Source organism: Alligator mississippiensis, chromosome 2 (assembly GCF_030867095.1).
Source record: "Alligator mississippiensis isolate rAllMis1 chromosome 2, rAllMis1, whole genome shotgun sequence".
NCBI classification, from domain to species: domain Eukaryota; kingdom Metazoa; phylum Chordata; order Crocodylia; family Alligatoridae; genus Alligator; species Alligator mississippiensis.
The window spans coordinates 15,785,087-15,805,078 of NC_081825.1; the positions used below are offsets into that span (position 1 = coordinate 15,785,087).

The following is a 19,992-nucleotide window of genomic DNA, read 5'->3' on the forward strand; positions in this document are numbered from 1 at the left end:
CGCAAGATCAACGGGCAGGACAATGGGTGAAAGGGAAACTGGCATGACATCAGAAAACATTTTGGTAAAGCTAAAAAACATAGTGGGTCCATTTACACACAAATACAGAACATGGAATAAAAAAACCAAATAAAAGTAGAATTTCTTGCATTAATTTAAACTCTATACATTCATTTTAGACCAAGGGTAGACAAAATGGCAGATCCAGCTGGCGGTCAGACTTAATTGCCCAGCAGCCCTTGTCTGTTGCTTCACTTGATTTCCATAGGGACCCCAGGAGCAGCAGGGCTGTGACAGCATAGGGCCAGGGTTTCCATGGAGATTTACCAAAGAAGTTCTGGCAGGGCATGCAGCTGGGTGGGGAGCTGCTCTGGGACCAGGGCTGAGATTTTGTGGTGGTGACAATGTGGTTTAGAGCTGGGGCAGGGCCATGATCTGCTGCTGCACACCTCTGCCTGGGGTGTGCAGGCAGTGGATTAGAGCTCTGCCCTAGCTCTGGTCTGCACTGTCACTGCCACAAGATCCTGGCCCTGGCCCCAGAGCAGCTCCTCACCCAGCAACACACCTGCCAGCACTGTTTGGACAGGTCTCCATGGAAACCTTTGCCCTGCACCCTGGTCTCCCATGGAAGCCAGCTGCAGCAACATGGGCAGAGGCTGCTGAGAAATGGAATTTGCCGCAAGTATGATCTCGCCCGTGGACCAGACTTTGCCTGCCTGTTTTAGATTTAAATTATTTGGAAATACTCTTTGTAATCAAAGTATTGTTGCTATGTGAAGCCTCTTACCATTGTGCTGGATGTATTTGTTGCATTGCCTTCTTTAGAGATTCTTCCAACTTTGCAATCTGCATAACATATTCCAAGATGTAATACAGTTCAGTTAGTTTAATATACAAAGTGATTGTCAAACACCTAATTTTATAAAGAAGTTATTGGTTATGTCTCGGTTATTTATTTTTAGATATTATACCCATGTCAGTATATTATGTGCCATATATACCATATTCCATATACCATATTTCAATATACTATAACATGCCCAGCAGGTAAACTGGGAGGGAAGGGGAGGGGGGGCAGATCAAGGCCCCAGTGGTCAGGTAGGAAATGGAGCGGGGCATTATCCAGGGGCATGGAGGCTCCCATTTCTGTGTGCACCACGGTGGAGGCCCTGGGGGTATGTCCCCCTGATCTGCGCAAGGGGTGGAGACAGCTGCCACTGCATGCTTGGCTTTGTGCCCCACTACCTCAAGAGCCATGCAACACCATGTGTGTCCCACCAAGGGGCTGGCGGGGGGTGTGGCACAGCCCAGCAGCAGCAGGCACATGGTGTTGCACTGCTCCTGGACCAACTAGAAGCACACAGATCAGGGGGCATGTGCCCCCTGGGCCTCCGCCAGGGTGTGCACAGTGGTGGGACCCCCCCCCCCCCACGCCCCTGGACGAGCAGCCCTAGATCCAACTGTCCCACCCTAGCCTGGCCAGGTCCCCATTCATCCCTGCCCCTGCCCCACTCCCTCACCACGAGGGCCTTGATCTAACCTCCACGCTCCTTCCCCGTCGGAGTAGAATGGTACTTGCCATTGTGTAGTATGAATTTTTGCATATTAGTTATTATGTTTAAATGATAATAGTATTGAATTAATCAACCTCTATGATTGTATGAACTACTAAAACGCCATTTTGTGCTTTTCCCTGCTTGACATGAATAGATGAACTTCTTATGCTCTGTGTACGTGAGTGTCTGTATGAGAGGGTGAAAGAATGGTAACTATTTGCATGAAAACAGAAGAAGATTTAACTGATTGTGTAAGCAACAAGGCACCATTGTATAAGTTACCAGACAGTAAGCTAATTCATGGATGGCTGAAAAACTCATCTGTGATCAGGTGCAAAGAAGATAGTTAAAAAAAGGAATTTTGCACATCCTGTCATTTGAACTACACAATACTTCAAGGTAGAGATACCAACTACAATTCTTCAAAGGCACAATACTTCAAGGCAAAGATCAAACTGATATACCAACTCTGAAATAACCAACTTTACTAAAATTACCTCATCGAAGATACCAACTTTACTGTACTGACCTCAAGTTGAGATAACCAGAAGAAACAATCTCTAAAGACTGAGCATGGAAAAATCCCAATGCTGAACAAAGAGTTGAAATCTCTGTAAGCGAGATGCAGACAAGCCAAGATGGGTAATCCACTCTCTGCAACCTCATGGAGCACAGGCATGCATGTCTGTTCTTCCCCCACTTCTATCACCCTCAATAAGCCTGGACCTGGCCATCCAGTGCTAATATCGAGTAACATCTGCTGGTAACTATGACAATTGGAATCAATGGAAGTGGAGCAGGGAGAGATGGCACATCAGTGATTTATAAGCACCTGTTCCCTGCAGCTGTGCATCGCTTGTGGAGTGATGTCATAGGCCCGCGCCCAGAGCCAGATAAAAGGGAAGGAGTGGAGCCATGCAGAGAGGGAGGGCAGAGCACTGTGGCTGCAATAGACCCCAATATGTTGGATCCAGGAAGGAACTTAGCTGGATCCCTAGCCTGGAAACCCAGAGGGGTTTCCAGCCACCTCATGACCCAGGATCATTTGGAGGGAGACTCCTTGTGGATCCTGGCACCCACTATGTAGTGCTAGCTCTAGTCTCCCCCAATGCTCTAGCTCTTTGACAGATCTATTTGTCATCCCACTCTACTCATAACACCTGTACTTGTTCCTAGTACAGGATTCTGTCCTTTCCCCAATCCCTCATTCAATATTGTTTCCCCATACAACTGCCTCCTGGCAGTACCTGTTCTGTTCCAAGTCACTATCAATATGCCTGCCATCCCAGACTCCTTGCTCAGCCAATCCTAGCTCTTTTTCCTACTTCTCATCCTTCAGTGCCAGGCTCAAATTTTTTATCTTTTCTCTGGCATTTAGATCAGGCAGCTTCCTCCTCTATGCTGCCTGCATGCCAACTTGGGGTTACTGATACCAAAAGATGGGGCCAAAGCATTAGAACTTTGCAAAGAAGAAATTTCAAGAACGAACCTGTATAAAACAAATGCAAAAAGAATTACCCCATTTTGGCTGTAATCTTCCCAAAGAATGTACTGTAATGCCGACACGCAGCATGAAACAATTCAGCCTATACAGTTACAACTGAATGAAAAAGATCTTATAATTGGAAGGGTCAGGCAACCTTAATAACAGGAATCAGCTTCCCTAAATCAGCTTCTAAATAAAAGCCAAAACAATAAGACAAACAAAACAAGCAAGCAAAATCTCAGAAATCAAACCTTTCCTCTGTAGTATGCTAATAACCTTCTTCTGTGTCTTTCTTGAAATTCTGAAATCTAAAAATAAATTGTGGGTAGTAGCATTATTAGTGCATTTGTTATAGTAATTTCTATAATATCAACAAACAGAAGCAGAAGAAAAATGTTTGATGCAACTCACATTCTTTTTTATAAAAGTTCATTACAGCCTTTAGGTATAGATCCCAGGGAGATCTATACATCCAGGTCAGCATCAAGGAAACAGCTAAGTATTACCACATCTATATGTTTGAATTTTGTCTCATCTACCCAGTAGCTAGTAAAGTTATTTTACTGAATCTTTTTTAAGACTGTTTGACATTAAGCAAGAGAAAAAAAGAGGGGCAGTTTGCCTACAGTGTTTGAAAGCCATGAATTTATTCAGAAGAGAGATAAGCACACACACATACATACACAAAATCAATGGCAATATAAAATGTATTGTGTCTTATTGTCAAGTATAACTTGTCTTATAAAATATTTAGTTAATTTAAAAAAAGAAGGATTGCAAAACACAGCGGGTGATTATGACATTAGTATATAGTAAGTACCTCCCGCTGAACTCCTCAGTATAATCTCCAACTACTTGGAAAGAGGTATAATTTGGCAAATTTGAAAAAGTAGCAAGTTATAAACTCACACGTCAGGTTATTAATTTTATTTCTACACTTGATTAAACACATTATGCATTTTACAGCATCTGGAAAGCTTAGCTATAACTACAATGATTTCATTCTGCTTGCTACAGAGTATTTTTTTTCCCAGGACTCTTGGAGAGGCAGTAAAAAGAAACATAACCTTGCAGTTAATTTCATAATTTCTATTTATTAAAATAAACTTTCAGTCCAGGCTTGGCAAATACAATTGTGCAACTGATTATGAGCTTAGGATGTGGTCTGTGGCCTGCAGGTCAGAGGTATGAGAGTAAGAGAGGGAGTAAGAGAAACTGCTGATTGATCATTTCAGCTGGAAGAGAAATGAGCAAGCCAGATGTTAGCTGATTTTGGATGTGTCAAAGTGTGGCATGAGGTGTGAAACTTCAGTGACAGGGAAACAAATGCTTGGGAACATGTTAAAGTGTGATTAATAAACAGATTGTGAATATAAAATAGAGGAAAAGAAAGGAATATCCTGTACAATAAAATCCAGACTGCCAGTATCTATTCCACACTACCCAGCTATGTGACATGCCGTAAATAAATAGGTAAATAATTTTATAAGGAAAAATCTAGACAGTCCTTTTTTAACTTACATAATTAGGAATAAATTTCACGTTGTACACATACATACTTTATTCATCTAGTCTACACTTACAAACTTCTGTGAGTTTTTACATACTATTATTTTATTCTCTCCCTTAAAGTTTAATTTTTTGCCATAATTTGTTATGACCATAGTGATTTAAATCGCCTTGTTTAGATTTACGATAGATCTAATATTCTATACCTTTTTTTGCATTGACAAATATTTGTTCATTATTAAAATGACCATAGTGGTAGTCAGTAACACATTTGAGAAACAATAGCAGCCCTCATGGGGAATTTATAAATTTCTAAGCATCTCTGAACTGAGGACTCAAAAAAGCAAAAGGGGAAAATGATCTAGTCATACAATTTTGCCATTTACATTGAAGCCAATGGGAACTGATGAGTACATTTACAGATCAGTTCAAAGACAGAAATATATAAAATCCTTTAAAGACAAAAGACAACCAATTTTACAAAGGAAATCTCAGCTTCTAGGAAAAAAAATAAAAGCACAAAGTATCTGGATTCTGACTGACAGATGGAACTCAAATCTTATAAACCATTTTTTCACTAGACTCACCTGGGTAATTTCTCTTGAGTATTTCTTGCACAACATTTCTACTCCCATAAACAGTGATTGAATATCGGTATTTGTCTACAGAAAAACAAACAAACTAATATTACCAAAATTAGTATTGATATTTGGAAAAGGTTTAAATACAGCATTGTTTAAAATCGTTAGATAAGTTAGAAAGTGATTATCTTGTTTTTGGATATTTCATCAATTGTGTATTTGTAAACTGATACATAGATAAAAATTAATCCAATACCATCTAGCTGTGTAACTGTTTCAAATTAAAGCAGTATTAGGTCATCTCAGTGCTGGATAGCTGACTTCAATTTTCCTATATAAGAAAACAAAGTTTCATTGAACAGTAGCCATTATAATAATAAAACAGAGTATGTGTCTTCAAGATATATTTAAAAGGACAGGCTATAAACTCTGTTCATGGGTATAGCGAAAAAACAAAGACACTAAATTAAATTCATAGGAGAAATATACTAAAGATGTAAAAGCCATTTAGAGGTTCATTCTTAGGTCAAAAATGTTAAAAATAAGAGTTTGTAACAAATGTTCAAATTATGAATTATTGCACAGAGCACTATTGGTGTTAACATCATATCTTAAAATAATAAACAATGAGCCCTTGCTTCGGCAATGTACTTAAACTATTCTGAAATAATCGCTTAATGACCTGTATGAACACCACATTTTTTCTGCTGATCCTTAATCATCATTATAATTTAGGCCTGTGTGAGTTGGCAGTAATCTGATCTGGCTTTGGATCCAGCCACTTTGGATGGCAGCAATCCTTTCCAGAGCTCCGGACTGGGTTTCCACCTCAATCCCGCCGAAGTGTTTCCGAAGCTTTGGAGCAGCCGCGGAGATCCAGTCATAGGGTATAATGGGAAATCAATGAAATATCTATTACTTTGTTTTTTCGTCTGATTTGGATGAAACATACCGGGATGGTAGCCTCTGCTGAGAGCATGAAACCTGCCAAGTTTCAAGGAGATCGGTGCAGGGGCTTGGGGGGAACTGCCCCTCAAGCTGCAGACAAGCAAAACTCGTGCCATGGGTGACAGTGTGTGTGTTAAGGCGCAGTGGGGTGACAGCTGCAGGGATGGTGGCCTCTGCTGTGACGCCTGCCAGCTGTCAAGGAGCTCGGTTCAGGGGGGTTCTGGGGCCCTGCATCCCTAGCTGCTGACAGACAAAACTCATGCCAAGACTGTGTCTGTCTTGGGGCAGTTGATTGTCTGTATTGATTCTTTCCTCTCCTTACCCTGGTTTTGTAGGTGCTAATTGATGCTCGTTAAGTCATTATGTAGTAGCTAGGTCCTGTGTATTGAGATGGTCCCTGAGTCCCTGGTCCCTGAGTGAATCATGATTGATTGATTGGTAACTGGGAACACAGCAGCTTAGCAGCCAGGCCTGCAGCTGTCTCCCCCCTCCCGGCCCCAAGACAGTCAGTCCCACAAGCACCCAGGCACGAGTTTTGCTTGTCCTCAGCTTGAGGGGCAGTTCCCCCCAAACCTCTGCACTGATAGTCTTGAAACTTGGCAGGCTTTATGGCCTCAGTAAGAGTTATCACCCCTGCAGTTTTCACCCTGCTATGTTTTAACATTTAGACATGACATGAGTCTTGTTTTCAAGAATTTGGGGTGCTGTTCCCCCCACAAACCCCTGCATGGATCTTCTTGAAACTTGGCAGGCTTCATTCTCTCTGCAGTGTCTACCATTCCTGAAAATTTCATCTAAATCAGACAAAAACCAACAAAGTTATAGCTATGTTATTTTTTGCCCCAATATACCCTATGGCCAGATCTCTGAGGCAGCTCCGAAACTCTTCGGAAGCTCCGAACCGCTTCAGGAAGCCGAACGAGGTCAGCGCTTCAACCCAGATGTGCTGCTTCGGACTGCAAAGCATCTGAAGCTTCTCCAAATCCAAAGCTCTGTCCGAAGCCTCACACAGCCCTATTATAATTTACTTGTTTATTTAAACAAAGCTTGCAAATCACTGTTAAGTGCCTTCCTAAAAGATACAGTAGTTTCTTAAATTCCTGTCCTCTAGAAGAGTAACAGTTTCTAATAAAACAACGGTTTTTTTATTAGTAGCTCAGCTATTCCATTCGCAGACTCCTTAAAAAGCTTGATTTAGATTGTATCAAGTTTTGATGACATATTACAAATGAATATTGAAATCCTGGTCTCACAAAAATCAATAGTAAAACTCCCTTGATCAATAACATAGTGAAGAGGGGGGTGACCAGAAAGGTTGTGCAAAAAAGGCAGCAGCTGAGCTGCCAGAATTGCTACCGCTACGTCCGTGCTAGCACAGTTGCTAATACTGCCCTGTGCATGGCTGCTACATGGGGCACCCAAGCATCCAGTTATGCTTCTGCCCTTGATAGCAATGGAGACAGAATTCACTGTAACTTATTATTAGCTTGTTCCAAATCATCTTCTTTTCCACTACAGCCCATTTTTGCAGCAGTGTAACACTGTGTTAAGCCTCAGCTCTGTATTCTTGAGCAACCCTGGCACAGGATGCAGTCTGTCTGACTCACAAAGGACTCACCCCCCTCCCTCCCCTCCTCTACCTAAACAAAACTGATTAAAATGCAGTGAGAGACGCACCTAAAACTCTCTAGATAAGGGTGATAAGAGTGAACAACTGCCCTAGGTCTCATTTACATCCGAGATGGAACCAGATGACCATTCATTTACATGAGAGATGGAAAACAGAAAGCCTGAAGCAGAGATTGCAGTGAATTCTGGGATCAGAGAAGCAGGAGAGCGCTGCATGATGGGGAATCTGTGCTTCCAATGTTAATCAACCCATGTTCACACACACCCAGCTCAGCATTTATCAGACCAGTTCTAATCTGGATTTGCTAAGGACTCCCCCCCCCCCCCCCCCCCCAGACACACACACACAGCTCTAAGTTTAATAGGCATCTCGGGCCGTACATTCCCCGGTCCCACTATGGGAGGCCTATTTAAACTTGATTGACTAAAACTCGGTTGCCGGGTTAGGGAATGCTGAGGCAAGAGACCGAGTCAGAGGGGGTATGGGCAACATTTGAACAATGGTTAAGGGTTCATCACAGCATCCAGCCTGCTGGAGCCCTAATCCCAGGTGTTGTCGTATCTTTCCCAAGACGACTGGTGGGAGTCCTCTCCACAAAAGGTTATGAGCACCCCAATAATTGCTTTAAGTCTTTTAAAAGACTATAGTAAGATCTGGAAAAGTCATGCTAAGCTGAGGCTTGTGCACAAGTAAAAATCCCAAATCCTGATGCTGCAAGCTATCTATTGTTCCTGAAGAAACCATGAGATATCCCATCAGTATATCTGCCATCCATAGGAATTTCAAGCTGGCTCCCAAGTATTTGGGTTACTCCCTAATCTTAAGTGTTTCCTGATTATCAATCAGTTTCCTGAGATGGTCCAAACCAGATAACCCCTTGTCGATAGAAAAGACAATGATTTACACTACTGAGGGTGCTTCAAAGCAGCTGAACTGAGGGCATAAAAATCTGTAAGTGTGTGTGCTTAAAAAAGGAGAAGAGAGAAAAAGAAGAAGCAGGAGGAAAGAGGGAGAAAAGGAAAGAAGAAGAAAACTCCTGTGCTGACACCATCCCCTGTCATTCTTGGGACGCTGGAAGAACAGATCATCTCTCTCTTCGAGGATTGTGCTACAGACTGTACCTGTCAGCTTTGCAGCCTGCGTACCGTGGACTAGGTGAGATTCCCAGCATTCTCTCTCGTCTGTCTAGGCATAAACTTCTGAACCTGCACTGTATTAGTTAAGCTTGAGCTAAGTTTCCCCAAATACTTAGTGAAACCAGAATATTATTGTCATTGTTTGTGTTTGTTTTTCTTTTGCATGTCTATTACTACTAGTACTATTATATATTTCATATGCTTAGCAATAAATAACTTTTATAGTCAAACTGGTAGTAATTGGGTATATTTTTCCTTCTCTGCTTCTCTTTCCTCTCGTGCTCTGCAGCAACGCTTCTTTTACCTATGCTAAAGATCCCTGTGAAGCCTAGATTATTGTGGGGTTTGCTCATCAAGAGGCCAAAGATTGGGACGTGCTGAGTTTGAAACACATAAGGGGATCAGCTTGTACAGGCTGATTGACCCAGTTTGACTCAGACGTGCCCTTATGAACTGAATGCTGGCCCATGAGGGTGTCAGCTGGACACCCAGCCGGATTCAGAGGGATTCTGTTTACCTGTGTGCTTGTGTTTGACTGCATTTTATTGTTGCTCTTATGAACTGATTCTTGGCATATGAGGGTGTCAGCCTGTCCATGCTGATCAGCCTGGCCAGGTCAGGCGTGTCACGTTAGTGTGTGTGTGTTTGTGTGTATGACTGATTTGGTGACTGGAGGAACCCAGTCCCATTGAGATTGAGTCCTGCAAGATAGCTCCACTGGGGGTGAGGGCTTGCAGAAGGGAGAAATACAGCTCCATATAGTAACACAGGCAGCACATTGACAGAATCACCAAGACCCTAGAAACTATCCTTTAATAAATGAGCACACCCCAAAGTAATGGGCAAATTTGGTAACAACTGACTTCAACCTTTGCTCCAGCATGTCTTACCAAGGCTGCCTTTTTTAATGATCACAACCTCCCAGATGGGCTCGTGGCAACAGTTTTGGATCCACTGTGAATGCTCACTACAATCCCCTTACCTGAATGGAAATTACATGTGTAACCTCACTGGCAAGTCAGTCAGTCAGGGAGCAAAAGTAATGTGCTTCCATAGATACCATTTAACTAAGGAAAAGAAGTTGCATGGCTTGGAGGAGGAAAGATTAATTTTTCTGGCACCTTCTTAATACAAGAATGGAATGAGGGTTGTCCAGTTCTTTGGTGAAATGAAAAAAAAAATCCCAATAAATGTTCCTGTGCAATCCTCCAGCACAACTGAAGGTAATGCTGGGGGTAGGAAACAGCATATTTTTTTTAAGAAAGTGAAAAATATTTCCAGCACACACATAAACCGTTGAAGCTGTGCATGATGACAAGTACAGGGAGTACAAGGACGACAGTAAGTCATGCAAGCTGTGCATTTTTACTGGGGTGTACAGATAATCCAATCCCAGTATAATGAACTGTAAACCATAGGAGGAAAGAATTAATTGATTTGAGGTCTGGTCATGAGCAGGGTCTTTGTATTTTTGACAGCAGTCAGCAAACTTCTGTCATAACCAACAACCAGTTTCTTGAAGGTCCATAAAGTCTTGAAACCTCAGATACCTACATATAGTTGTTTGAAGTAGTACATGAATATATGCCCTGTATAGTTAAAAGAAAAAAAAAAAGCATCTGTGTCTGCTACTAATAAATATCCATGGTGCAAATGACAGACAGAACGAAAGTGTTTTGTGTCATAATTCTGGTATAAAAAAACCAACTAATAATGCAATTGCTACTAATACTAAAGCCTTAAATTTACCTGTTTTGAAAGAAATATTGTACGGCAAGCAGCTCTGCAGATCAAACATTCATTATCTTTGCCTGTAAGACAAATATGGATATAAAGTATAAGTCTTATTGAATGGCAGTTGTATTTATATATCATAGAGATTAGTTTGGTGCTTAGACTTTTGGTTCAAAGCTTATGCCAGGAACTGAAGGATGTCCATACTTTGCAAATAAAGGGATATAAAGGATTTGATTTTCCAGAATGTAAACACGTGATTGTACGGGGGGAAAATGTGCAGTGGGAACCAGGTCTGAATTCTGCAATTGTCTATCTATCATGTGAGCAACTATACACCAGTAGTCCAATTGAAATCAATTGTCTATTGATTTCAGTGGGGCTACTCCAGTGCTTAAATTTAAATGCATAGTGAAATCCTTTGATGGAGCAGACAATCAGAAGTATAACTGTTTAAAATGCCTTTGGCTTAACTTTGCTCGCATTCAAGTCTGTAGGTAAAATATGTAAAATTTGGACTTTAGTAGAAACCACCCCAGGATTTTTGCCATTAACTTCAACTGACTTAAACTTTTATTCCTGAACATCATGTCCTCCTCATTTTCTAAAATACATTTTAGCTTTTGCAAAAACACTAACAATCATTATAAATATTTACCCCAAACCATAATATTGATACATATGTGTGTATGCATGCATGTTTGTGTGTGTAAATGTGTGTGTGTGTGTCTGGATATATCTTCCTTGTTAAATAGGCATATCTTGTTAAAAAATGCAGCGCTGTTAAGTTTTGATTAATGTTTATAAACAACTTTGGAGATGAAAACCTAAATTGATATTATTGTGATTACTGTTTGAGTTACAGCAGATTTTCTTTGCAGGAAGGGCAGTCTGATTCACAGTAAGTTGAGCTTCCCACATTGATTTGTATATATATTCAGAGTGGGATGTTTACTGTGATTCTTGTTTGAGTTTTCATTGCATGCAGCATTTAAGGAGAGAGAGCAGCTGCAGGTCACCTTTTTGGATTCTGCAAGCTGTGTTTAAGCAAAAGGGCTGCACTTCATCTACTTTTTGTTAACTAATTCCACTGCCAATACTAGTTAATTCCTGAAGATTTCTTTTAAAATTAAAAATACAAATTGTGTTTTTTCCATAGGCCCTGAAGAAAACCAGATCTGTTGAAGTGACTTTGCAGTTAGACAGAGAAAGGGAAGAACTGCCATATTTGGTGTCTGACATTCATAGGAACCCTGGAGAAATCTCCTGTCTCCTGTCTCTCTCTCATATTTCAAATTAAAGTATAACTCATACAGCTCTCAAATCTTTGCTACATTTACAGAAACACAATGTGAAGTCCTAAAATGCTGCTTCTATTCCCCTGCTTTTAGGGGTCCTGAAATATTCAAATGGTCACAACTTGAAGAAGTGAAATGTCATAATAATCAAGAGTTTTAAAATGTCTGTAACAACTAGGAAAGCTAGATAACACATCTCCTATACTTTGAAACCTGTTCTGAAATCCATGGACAAATGGAGAGGGGAGAAAAAGCCTTTCAAAATGAGGGAGACCTCTCATTTTATCTCCGTGGGCATACCCGTCTAGACTCCGACATATTAAAATCTCAAGTTCTACCAAAGTCTAAGACCTGTTTCCAAGGTCTCACAGCTTTGTACGCACTGTAGTATTTAAAGCCAAAAGAAGGATTTCTTAAATGGCATTTTATTTTAATTACAACCGCAAGGCTTATTCCAGAGTAAAAAAGTGGGGAGATGAGTAGGAAACACTCAGGCTTTTATCGGTTTTCTATACTGAGAAATAGGACCTGGATTTAAGATCTTATGCTCACGTAAAAGGGGCAGTGGGTGAAATTTGTGGTACTGAAAGCCCCGGGCAGCTACGGGATGCTCCTTCCAGCGACCCGATTCCTTCCTGTCCCACAACCATTTGCAAATTATGGCCTGAGGAAAATAAAACTCATGAGGTGACTTTGACAGACTGAAACCTGCACAGAGCGCACGGCCTGAGCCCCTGAGTGCATTACCTTTCCGGAGACAAAGCTCACAGAAAACATGGCCGCAGTTGGTGAGGCCGAACCTGGGGGTTGCCTTTTGGGGCTGTCGGAAACACGCATTGCAAAACACCGGGACTGCCATGTTGGTTGGGCCGCTGAGGAAGTAACACATCGAAAGAGCCCAAACAAGATGCATGCGCTCTCTCCTCCCGGTTTTGGAGCTGCTGCAGGCAGCGATGGCCGCCGGCGAGATGGCCCCAGCCCTAGCAGAGCAGCGGCCGCTTGAGGTGTCAACTGAGGGGCAGGTATGAGGGGAGGGAAGCTCAGGGGGTTTCCATGCTGCCTCCCCACACTTAGGGACATGAGTGTGTGAGGGGGATTTCCTCTCCGCACCCCCTCAGCGGGGCAGTGTGTGTGGCGCTCACTCCCCTCACTGCGGATGGGAGGCTGCAAGGGGTCCCCCCGCCATGGCACAGACAAGTGTGTGAGGAGACGTCAGCTCGCCCACGTGTCCATCACCCTCCCAGGGCCTCCCCACAAAAAGGAGGTGAGCTTGGGAGAGGAGCAGGGGTGAGAGGGGGAGATGGACTGCCAGCCGGCTGTTGGTTCAAGGGCTGTTCATAACACCTGGAACCGCCCCGTCTCCTCGGGGTGCCAGCGCGGTGTGCGCATTTCTACGTGGTAACTGGCAGAGCGCCCGGCAACAAGGAGGGGCAGGCGGCGGGGACGGAGCGCCACCACCCACCGCCCCGCGTCCCGCCGCCACGCGCAACACCCCCTGCTTTGTGTACACCTGACACACTCACACGCACAGCCACATGCCACACCCACCCAACCACACACACACACACACACCCAACACACAGAGCCACAAACCACAGAGCCACATGCCACACACACACCCAGCCACATACTGTACACACACATACCACCCACCCATCCACATGCCAAATACACACACCAAGCCACTAACCACACACACAGCCACACACTACACCCACCCTGCTACACACCACACACCCACACCCAACCATATGCCACACACACCTCCAGTCACATGCCACCCCTTCCCCCCCACACAGTCACATGCCACACACACAGCCACATGCCAAACACAAACACCCAGCTACACACACACAGCCACACACCACCCACTCAGCCACATGCCACAGCCACAGCCACATGCCAAACACAAACACAAACACCCAGCTACACACACACACACACACACACACACACACACACACAGAGCCACACAGCACCCACCCACCCAGCCACATGACACACACACACACAGCCACATGCCATACTCACCCACACTCCCCCACCCACACACCACACACATACAGCCACACACCACCCACCCACCAAGGTGCATGCCACACACACCCAGCCACATGCCACACCCACCCACAGACCCCACCCACCCAGCCACACATGAAACACACACACCCAGCTACACACCACACACCCACACACCTAGCCACACACCACCCCCACCCACACACCCAGCCACACACCCACACATACAACCACATACCATACCCACCCAGCCGCACACCACACACACACACGTACACACCAAATACACACACCCACCAAGCCACACACCACAAACACACACACACACACACACACATACCTAGCCGCATGCCACACACACACACCCAACCACACACCACACACACATCCAGTCACATGCCACACTGACCCCCCCACACAACTACTCACATACCACACCCACCCACAAACACACACACAGCCACATGCCCCGCACCCACCCAGGCACATGCCAAACACACACACCCAGCCACACACCATACACACACACAGCCACCAACCAAGCAACACACCACACACACACACACACACACACACACATGTGCCCAGCCACATGCCACACACACATCCAGTCACATGCCACCCCCCCATACACACACACATTCAGTCACATGCCATACACACACACACACCCAGCCACAGGCCAAACACACAGAGCCACAAACCACACACACACCCAGGCACACACCACACACACACACACCACCCACCCAGCCACATGCCAAACACACACAATCACACACAACACACACACACAGCCACATGCCACACACACATCCAGCCACACACCCACCACACACACACACACACACACCACCCACCCAGCCACTAACCACACACACACCCACCCTGCTACACGCCACACACACACACTGCCAACCACACACACCTCCAATCACATGCCACCACCACACACAGTCACATACCATACACACACACACCCAGCCACACACCAAACACAAACACACACACCCAGCCACACACATACCCACACAGCACACTCCCAGCCACACGCCATACCGACCCACACTCTCCCACCCACCAGCCACACACCACACACACACACACACACACACACACAGAGTCACATGCCACATGCAGCCACACACCCAGCCACATGCCACCCACTCAGCCACACACGAAACACATACACCCAGGTACACACCACACACCCACCCAACCAGCCACATGCCATACCCACCCAGCCACACACCACACACACACACACACACACAAGTACACGCCAAATACACACACCCAGCCACACACACACACACAGCCACACCCACCAAGCCACACGCACACACACACACATATACCTAGCCACATGCCACACACACAACCAGTATCATGCCACACACACACCCAACCACACACCACACACGCATCCAGTCACATGCCACCCCCCCACATCCCCCCAGTCACATACCACACACACACCCAGCCACATGCCACCCACCCACCCAGGCACACACCAAACACACACACCCAGCCACACACCACACACACACACACACACACACACACACACACACAGAGCCACCCACCAAGCCACACACCACACAGAGATACATACACAAGGCACCCCCCCATGCACAGTCACATGTCATAAACACATCCAGTCACATGCCACCACCCCTCCCCCACACACACAGCCACATGCTACCCACCCACCCAGGCACACACCAAACACACACACCCAGCCACATGTCACACCCACCCAGCCACCCACCAAGTGACACAAACCCACCCATCCACCCAGCCACATGTGCAACTCTTAACAGAAACTGAGCATACAAGTCCTGATTTTGTTCATACAGGACAGACAGACCAGTAACCACATATTGACACACTAACGGCTAAATGAATTTGGCTTTACATGTGCAAGTGGTGCATATATAACCACACAGCTGCAGTTTTTGGCACTTCTTGTACAGTGTAGAATTTCATTCCTCCCTATGGCTCAATAATAATTTCCCTGAGTTTATATTTGCAGTAAGTAAAATATAGGATGAGAAAAAAGAGGGTGGCCTTTCAACCTTTAGCTTCGTAGTTTGGGCATTTCACCAGGAAAGGTGGTTTTCTAGGCCCCTAGAGGGGGTTTTAACCTATAGGTCCTACTTCCCAGAAAAGTGCTTTAACACCAGTCTAGGGGCTAAATATTAGGAGGTTCTTCACTGGAAACTGGTCCTCTACACCTGGTGTTTACTAGTCATAGGATACAATGGAAAACTGGTTCTGAAAAAGGTGGTGCTCTTATATGCAGCATATTCTGTGCAACTGTATCCTCCCGAGACTGTTCTTGTGCGAGTCTGAGGGTGAGACTGAGCCTGAGTTTGTGACAGAGTGTCTGAAGAATAGTGATGAGAAGATGTGTGAGAAAGAGAGATACTGGTAAGACAACCGATCCTGAAAAGGACAACAGTCGTTCTGGCTGGCTGGTGAACTAGGTTTTCCAGAAGCCTTCAGTCCTGAGCGTGGTGCACCCGCAGCAGTGTGGCAGCTCACAGACTTCAGGTTCAGTCCCCTCTGTTCAAGCTCAACTGCAAGTTATCAGCCCTCCCTTGCTTCCAGACAGATCTCTCAGATATAGCTCTCCAGGATTCATTCTCTTTTTCCTGACCCGATTGTTAAATTAAGGTATTTTGGGGGTTCAGTTACAACTGATTAATAGGCTGTGCTAGTGGCTCTAATTGGATTGCTGTATTATAGTTTTTAATGTTGTATATAATCAATTCCGGTTATTGTAAATTTGGTTGTTGCTGCTTATCTGTTCTAATACAAGTTTTTAAATTGTCTTCAGTGTGCTTGTCATTTTTGGTGATAGTCTTTAAAGACACAAGTGTGGCCACAGTTGAGGTTGCATTTTGTATGGTGTTAGGCCCCCAGTAGACCCTTGGGTGACAATAATTAATTATGGCTACTTACTGGTTGGATAGGCTACTGCTCCCCATAGGCCTTGAAAGATTCTTAAACCTCATTACATATTACCAAATCCTAGAGATATTAATAATACTAAGTTAAGTATAAAAAATTATCAAAACATTATCAACTGATTATTAAATCAACAGTGGAAACAAACTAGTCTCAATCTTGGATTGGAGCTAAATTAATACTAACATTAATAGTATTAATGACACTTATTGATCTATATTTAACTTTAAGAGGGAATCTGTCCATTTGGTTATTAGTATTTTAATACAATCAACCAGTGTAATAGTTTAAAACTAGGTAAGCAGTTTATAGTTAACTATAGGTTATACTTAACTAAAGTAGCTATAAAGCTTCTTCCTTAATTTTCATTTTTAAGTAGACATTTACCTATCAAAAGAGACACTGTAATATGGATTTTAACAGAACACTCTACAACAAGTAATTTAACAAGTTTTCTTTACCAGAAATTACAAACAACATTTCCAAAGGCTCACAACCCTGCTCTGCCTTCTTCCTGACTATTAAACAGAGAACCACTTCACTGAGCACTATATGAGATTTTATTGAGATCTGTTTAAATTGGAGAACTTTTCCTCCTGGCCATACTTTCACTTTAACACCCTAAAAGTAAATGAAACAAAATCTCTCTCTGAAGATGGACAGAAGACAGACAGACAGAAAAAAAAGGCAGGCAGACAGAAAGTATAATAATACATATAAGATCTGCAAACACTTTGGCTCTCACTATCTTCTGGAGGTGGAATAAGGAGCCAAATGGCAAAGAAAAGTAAATTTTCCTTGCAGCCGGGGATGTTTATAGTATAATGTACAATATAATAATCAACATCTACAATATCCTGTTTGTGGAAATTATGACCACCTTCAAGATAATCAGTTAGGTTATTTTTACACTGCTGTCACAGGAGGAAACTAACCACTTGACACCTTATCCATCTTTTCATGAACATTTTGCAGCCCTCACTGAGTTCCATGATACCAGCGCGACATTGCTAGCAATACACACGCTAGCCACTTTAAAGCTAGTTCAAGTATCGCTACTCTGGACTGCAGTGTAGACATGTCCTTAAAGAGGTTGGAAAATCAGTCTTCCTTCAGATGACATGTTGACTCCTAGTATGAAACATCTTGGCATGATTCTTATAGTTTAAGAATTATGCATACTCTGCCTTTCAGTACCTCCCTTCTCAGTGTTTGGATAAATCATGCAGGAGGCCCACATTGATGCTATGCAGCTGAGTCCAATCAAGTTTGAATTTGGTCATCTTGAGGGAAGTCCTCTTTAAGCAGCAGTTTAAAAATTCAGTATTTCCCATCTCACAAACTTTGTCTTCCCCAGAAATGTAAACAAACACAGCAATATAGGCCACTTATATAGGTCACACAATTTTAAAAGACATTATGGGCCAGACATTTATAGGTCTTGAGGCACTGAAGATGGAGACAGTTGCCTAGTGGCATTTAGGAACATACCAAAGAAGTGTCCTTTGACTCTTAAAAATCTTACTGTATACTACTTGTTTATAGGAAATTCAATATAAAAATCTTATAAACTAATAGGAAAAATTCCTCCTTTTAAGGTCATTCAAACATGCATTCATGCAGAAAAAAAAATTCATAAAAATTCATGCATAACAATTTGGTTTTAAGATTACTTTTATCATCTCTATTCTTTTTCGCTGTCATTTTAAAAACAATGAATCATTCTTATTTTTCTTGAAAAGCAGGCAGTTTTTATAACCTTCCTATTTTGGAACTGAGTTATAGTTCATATGGCTTATCTTCTGACATTTTAATCGTGCTGAAAATTTTCTTTAAAGTTCACCGTGATAAAATCCATTGGAAATACAGAACATTACATTGTAAATATGGTTTATACTGTCATACAAACTATTCTTATCACAGAAGGAAAGGGGAAATAAGGTAGGAAGTGAGGAAATATCCATTTGCTGTGATAGGAGGCTGCATAGATTGTATTCCTCTATTGCTTTCAAATCAAGTTTTCTACAGCCTATAAATAAAGCTTGTCAAATTAAATTACAGAAGCAACACTCTCAACTCATTTGCTAATCCAGTTTGAGGGGACTACATGATTAGATCATAGAAACAGCTCCTGATAAAGCCAGTATTTTCAGTGCTAACAAATAAGAGTCATGGTTTCTTAATTAAAGGAAAAATAGCTGTCCAACAAAGAAACATACTAAGTTGAAACTATGAATATTCTTACATATATATAGCCAAAGATTGCCAGGAAATCCATTCAGTTCCATTGGATAATATTTTTCACACGTGACAATTTACAGAACTATTCAGCATTATTTGCCAAGAAAACAGAAACTAGAGGAACACTAAAACATGTCTGCAAGACAGAAAAAGGGATGAACAGATGATTAAATGAATGACTAATTTTTAGGGGCCAGATTGCTGAAACTGAGTAATATTTTTCCTCATAGAAGGGTCATATAATTTCATAAGTGCGTTTATCAAAACACGGCCTTTAGTAATGACCTTTATTAAATTACATTTGGTAAGATGAACTCTTTCATTGTTTTGAGCTACTCGCAAAAGCTCAGTAATAACTGCTATGCAGTACTCTGTAACCATCATTGATTTTTATCATAATTATTACATGCATCTATAAAGCATCCAACAACAGCCTTTTGGCAGAACACCTAATCATATTATTAACCCAAGATCACTCTTTTCTTATGAAAAGATAGGGGTCTATAATCATGGGTTCTGGTGCCTATCTGCCTACCCCAAGGGACCCATACCTTATGTTAAGCAATCATTTGATTAAATACACAAATAGCCTTGGAAGCAGGAACCAGAACTCTGAACTCCCCCTTTCACATGGATTCCCTAATTGCTAAGGTACAGAGCCATGCTCTCTACTGTTCCCTTTCCCTGGGGTCCCTAACTGCTAAATTGCAGAAGCATGCTCTATCCCTTTCTCTCGCCCAGTGAATCTTCATTCTTTGTTGCATAGAGGACACCTTCCACAGGACTGATTGTGGGTACCCCATTCAAAAGTCTATAACATTCTCCTGGGAAGCAAGAAATAGAAGTTATAACTTCCTGAGGATGGAGTTAAATCAAGATCT

General features: G+C 42.9%; 1 protein-coding gene across 1 annotated transcript in view; it reads right to left on the reverse strand.

Moving 5' to 3' along the window:
- Positions 1-13,267, reverse strand: part of RNF212 (ring finger protein 212) — a 31,683-nt gene extending 18,416 nt beyond the window's left edge. Inside the window, exons 1-5 of the mRNA XM_019477608.2 lie at positions 12,626-13,267; positions 10,596-10,657; positions 5,139-5,213; positions 3,294-3,350; positions 788-846 (exon numbers count right to left, since the gene is read on the reverse strand). Of these exons, the coding sequence (XP_019333153.2) occupies positions 788-846; positions 3,294-3,350; positions 5,139-5,213; positions 10,596-10,657; positions 12,626-12,791 (419 nt within the window). The 5' untranslated portion in view covers positions 12,792-13,267. The remainder of the gene's footprint in view (positions 1-787; positions 847-3,293; positions 3,351-5,138; positions 5,214-10,595; positions 10,658-12,625) is intronic.
- Between the last annotated feature and the right edge of the window lie 6,725 nt (positions 13,268-19,992).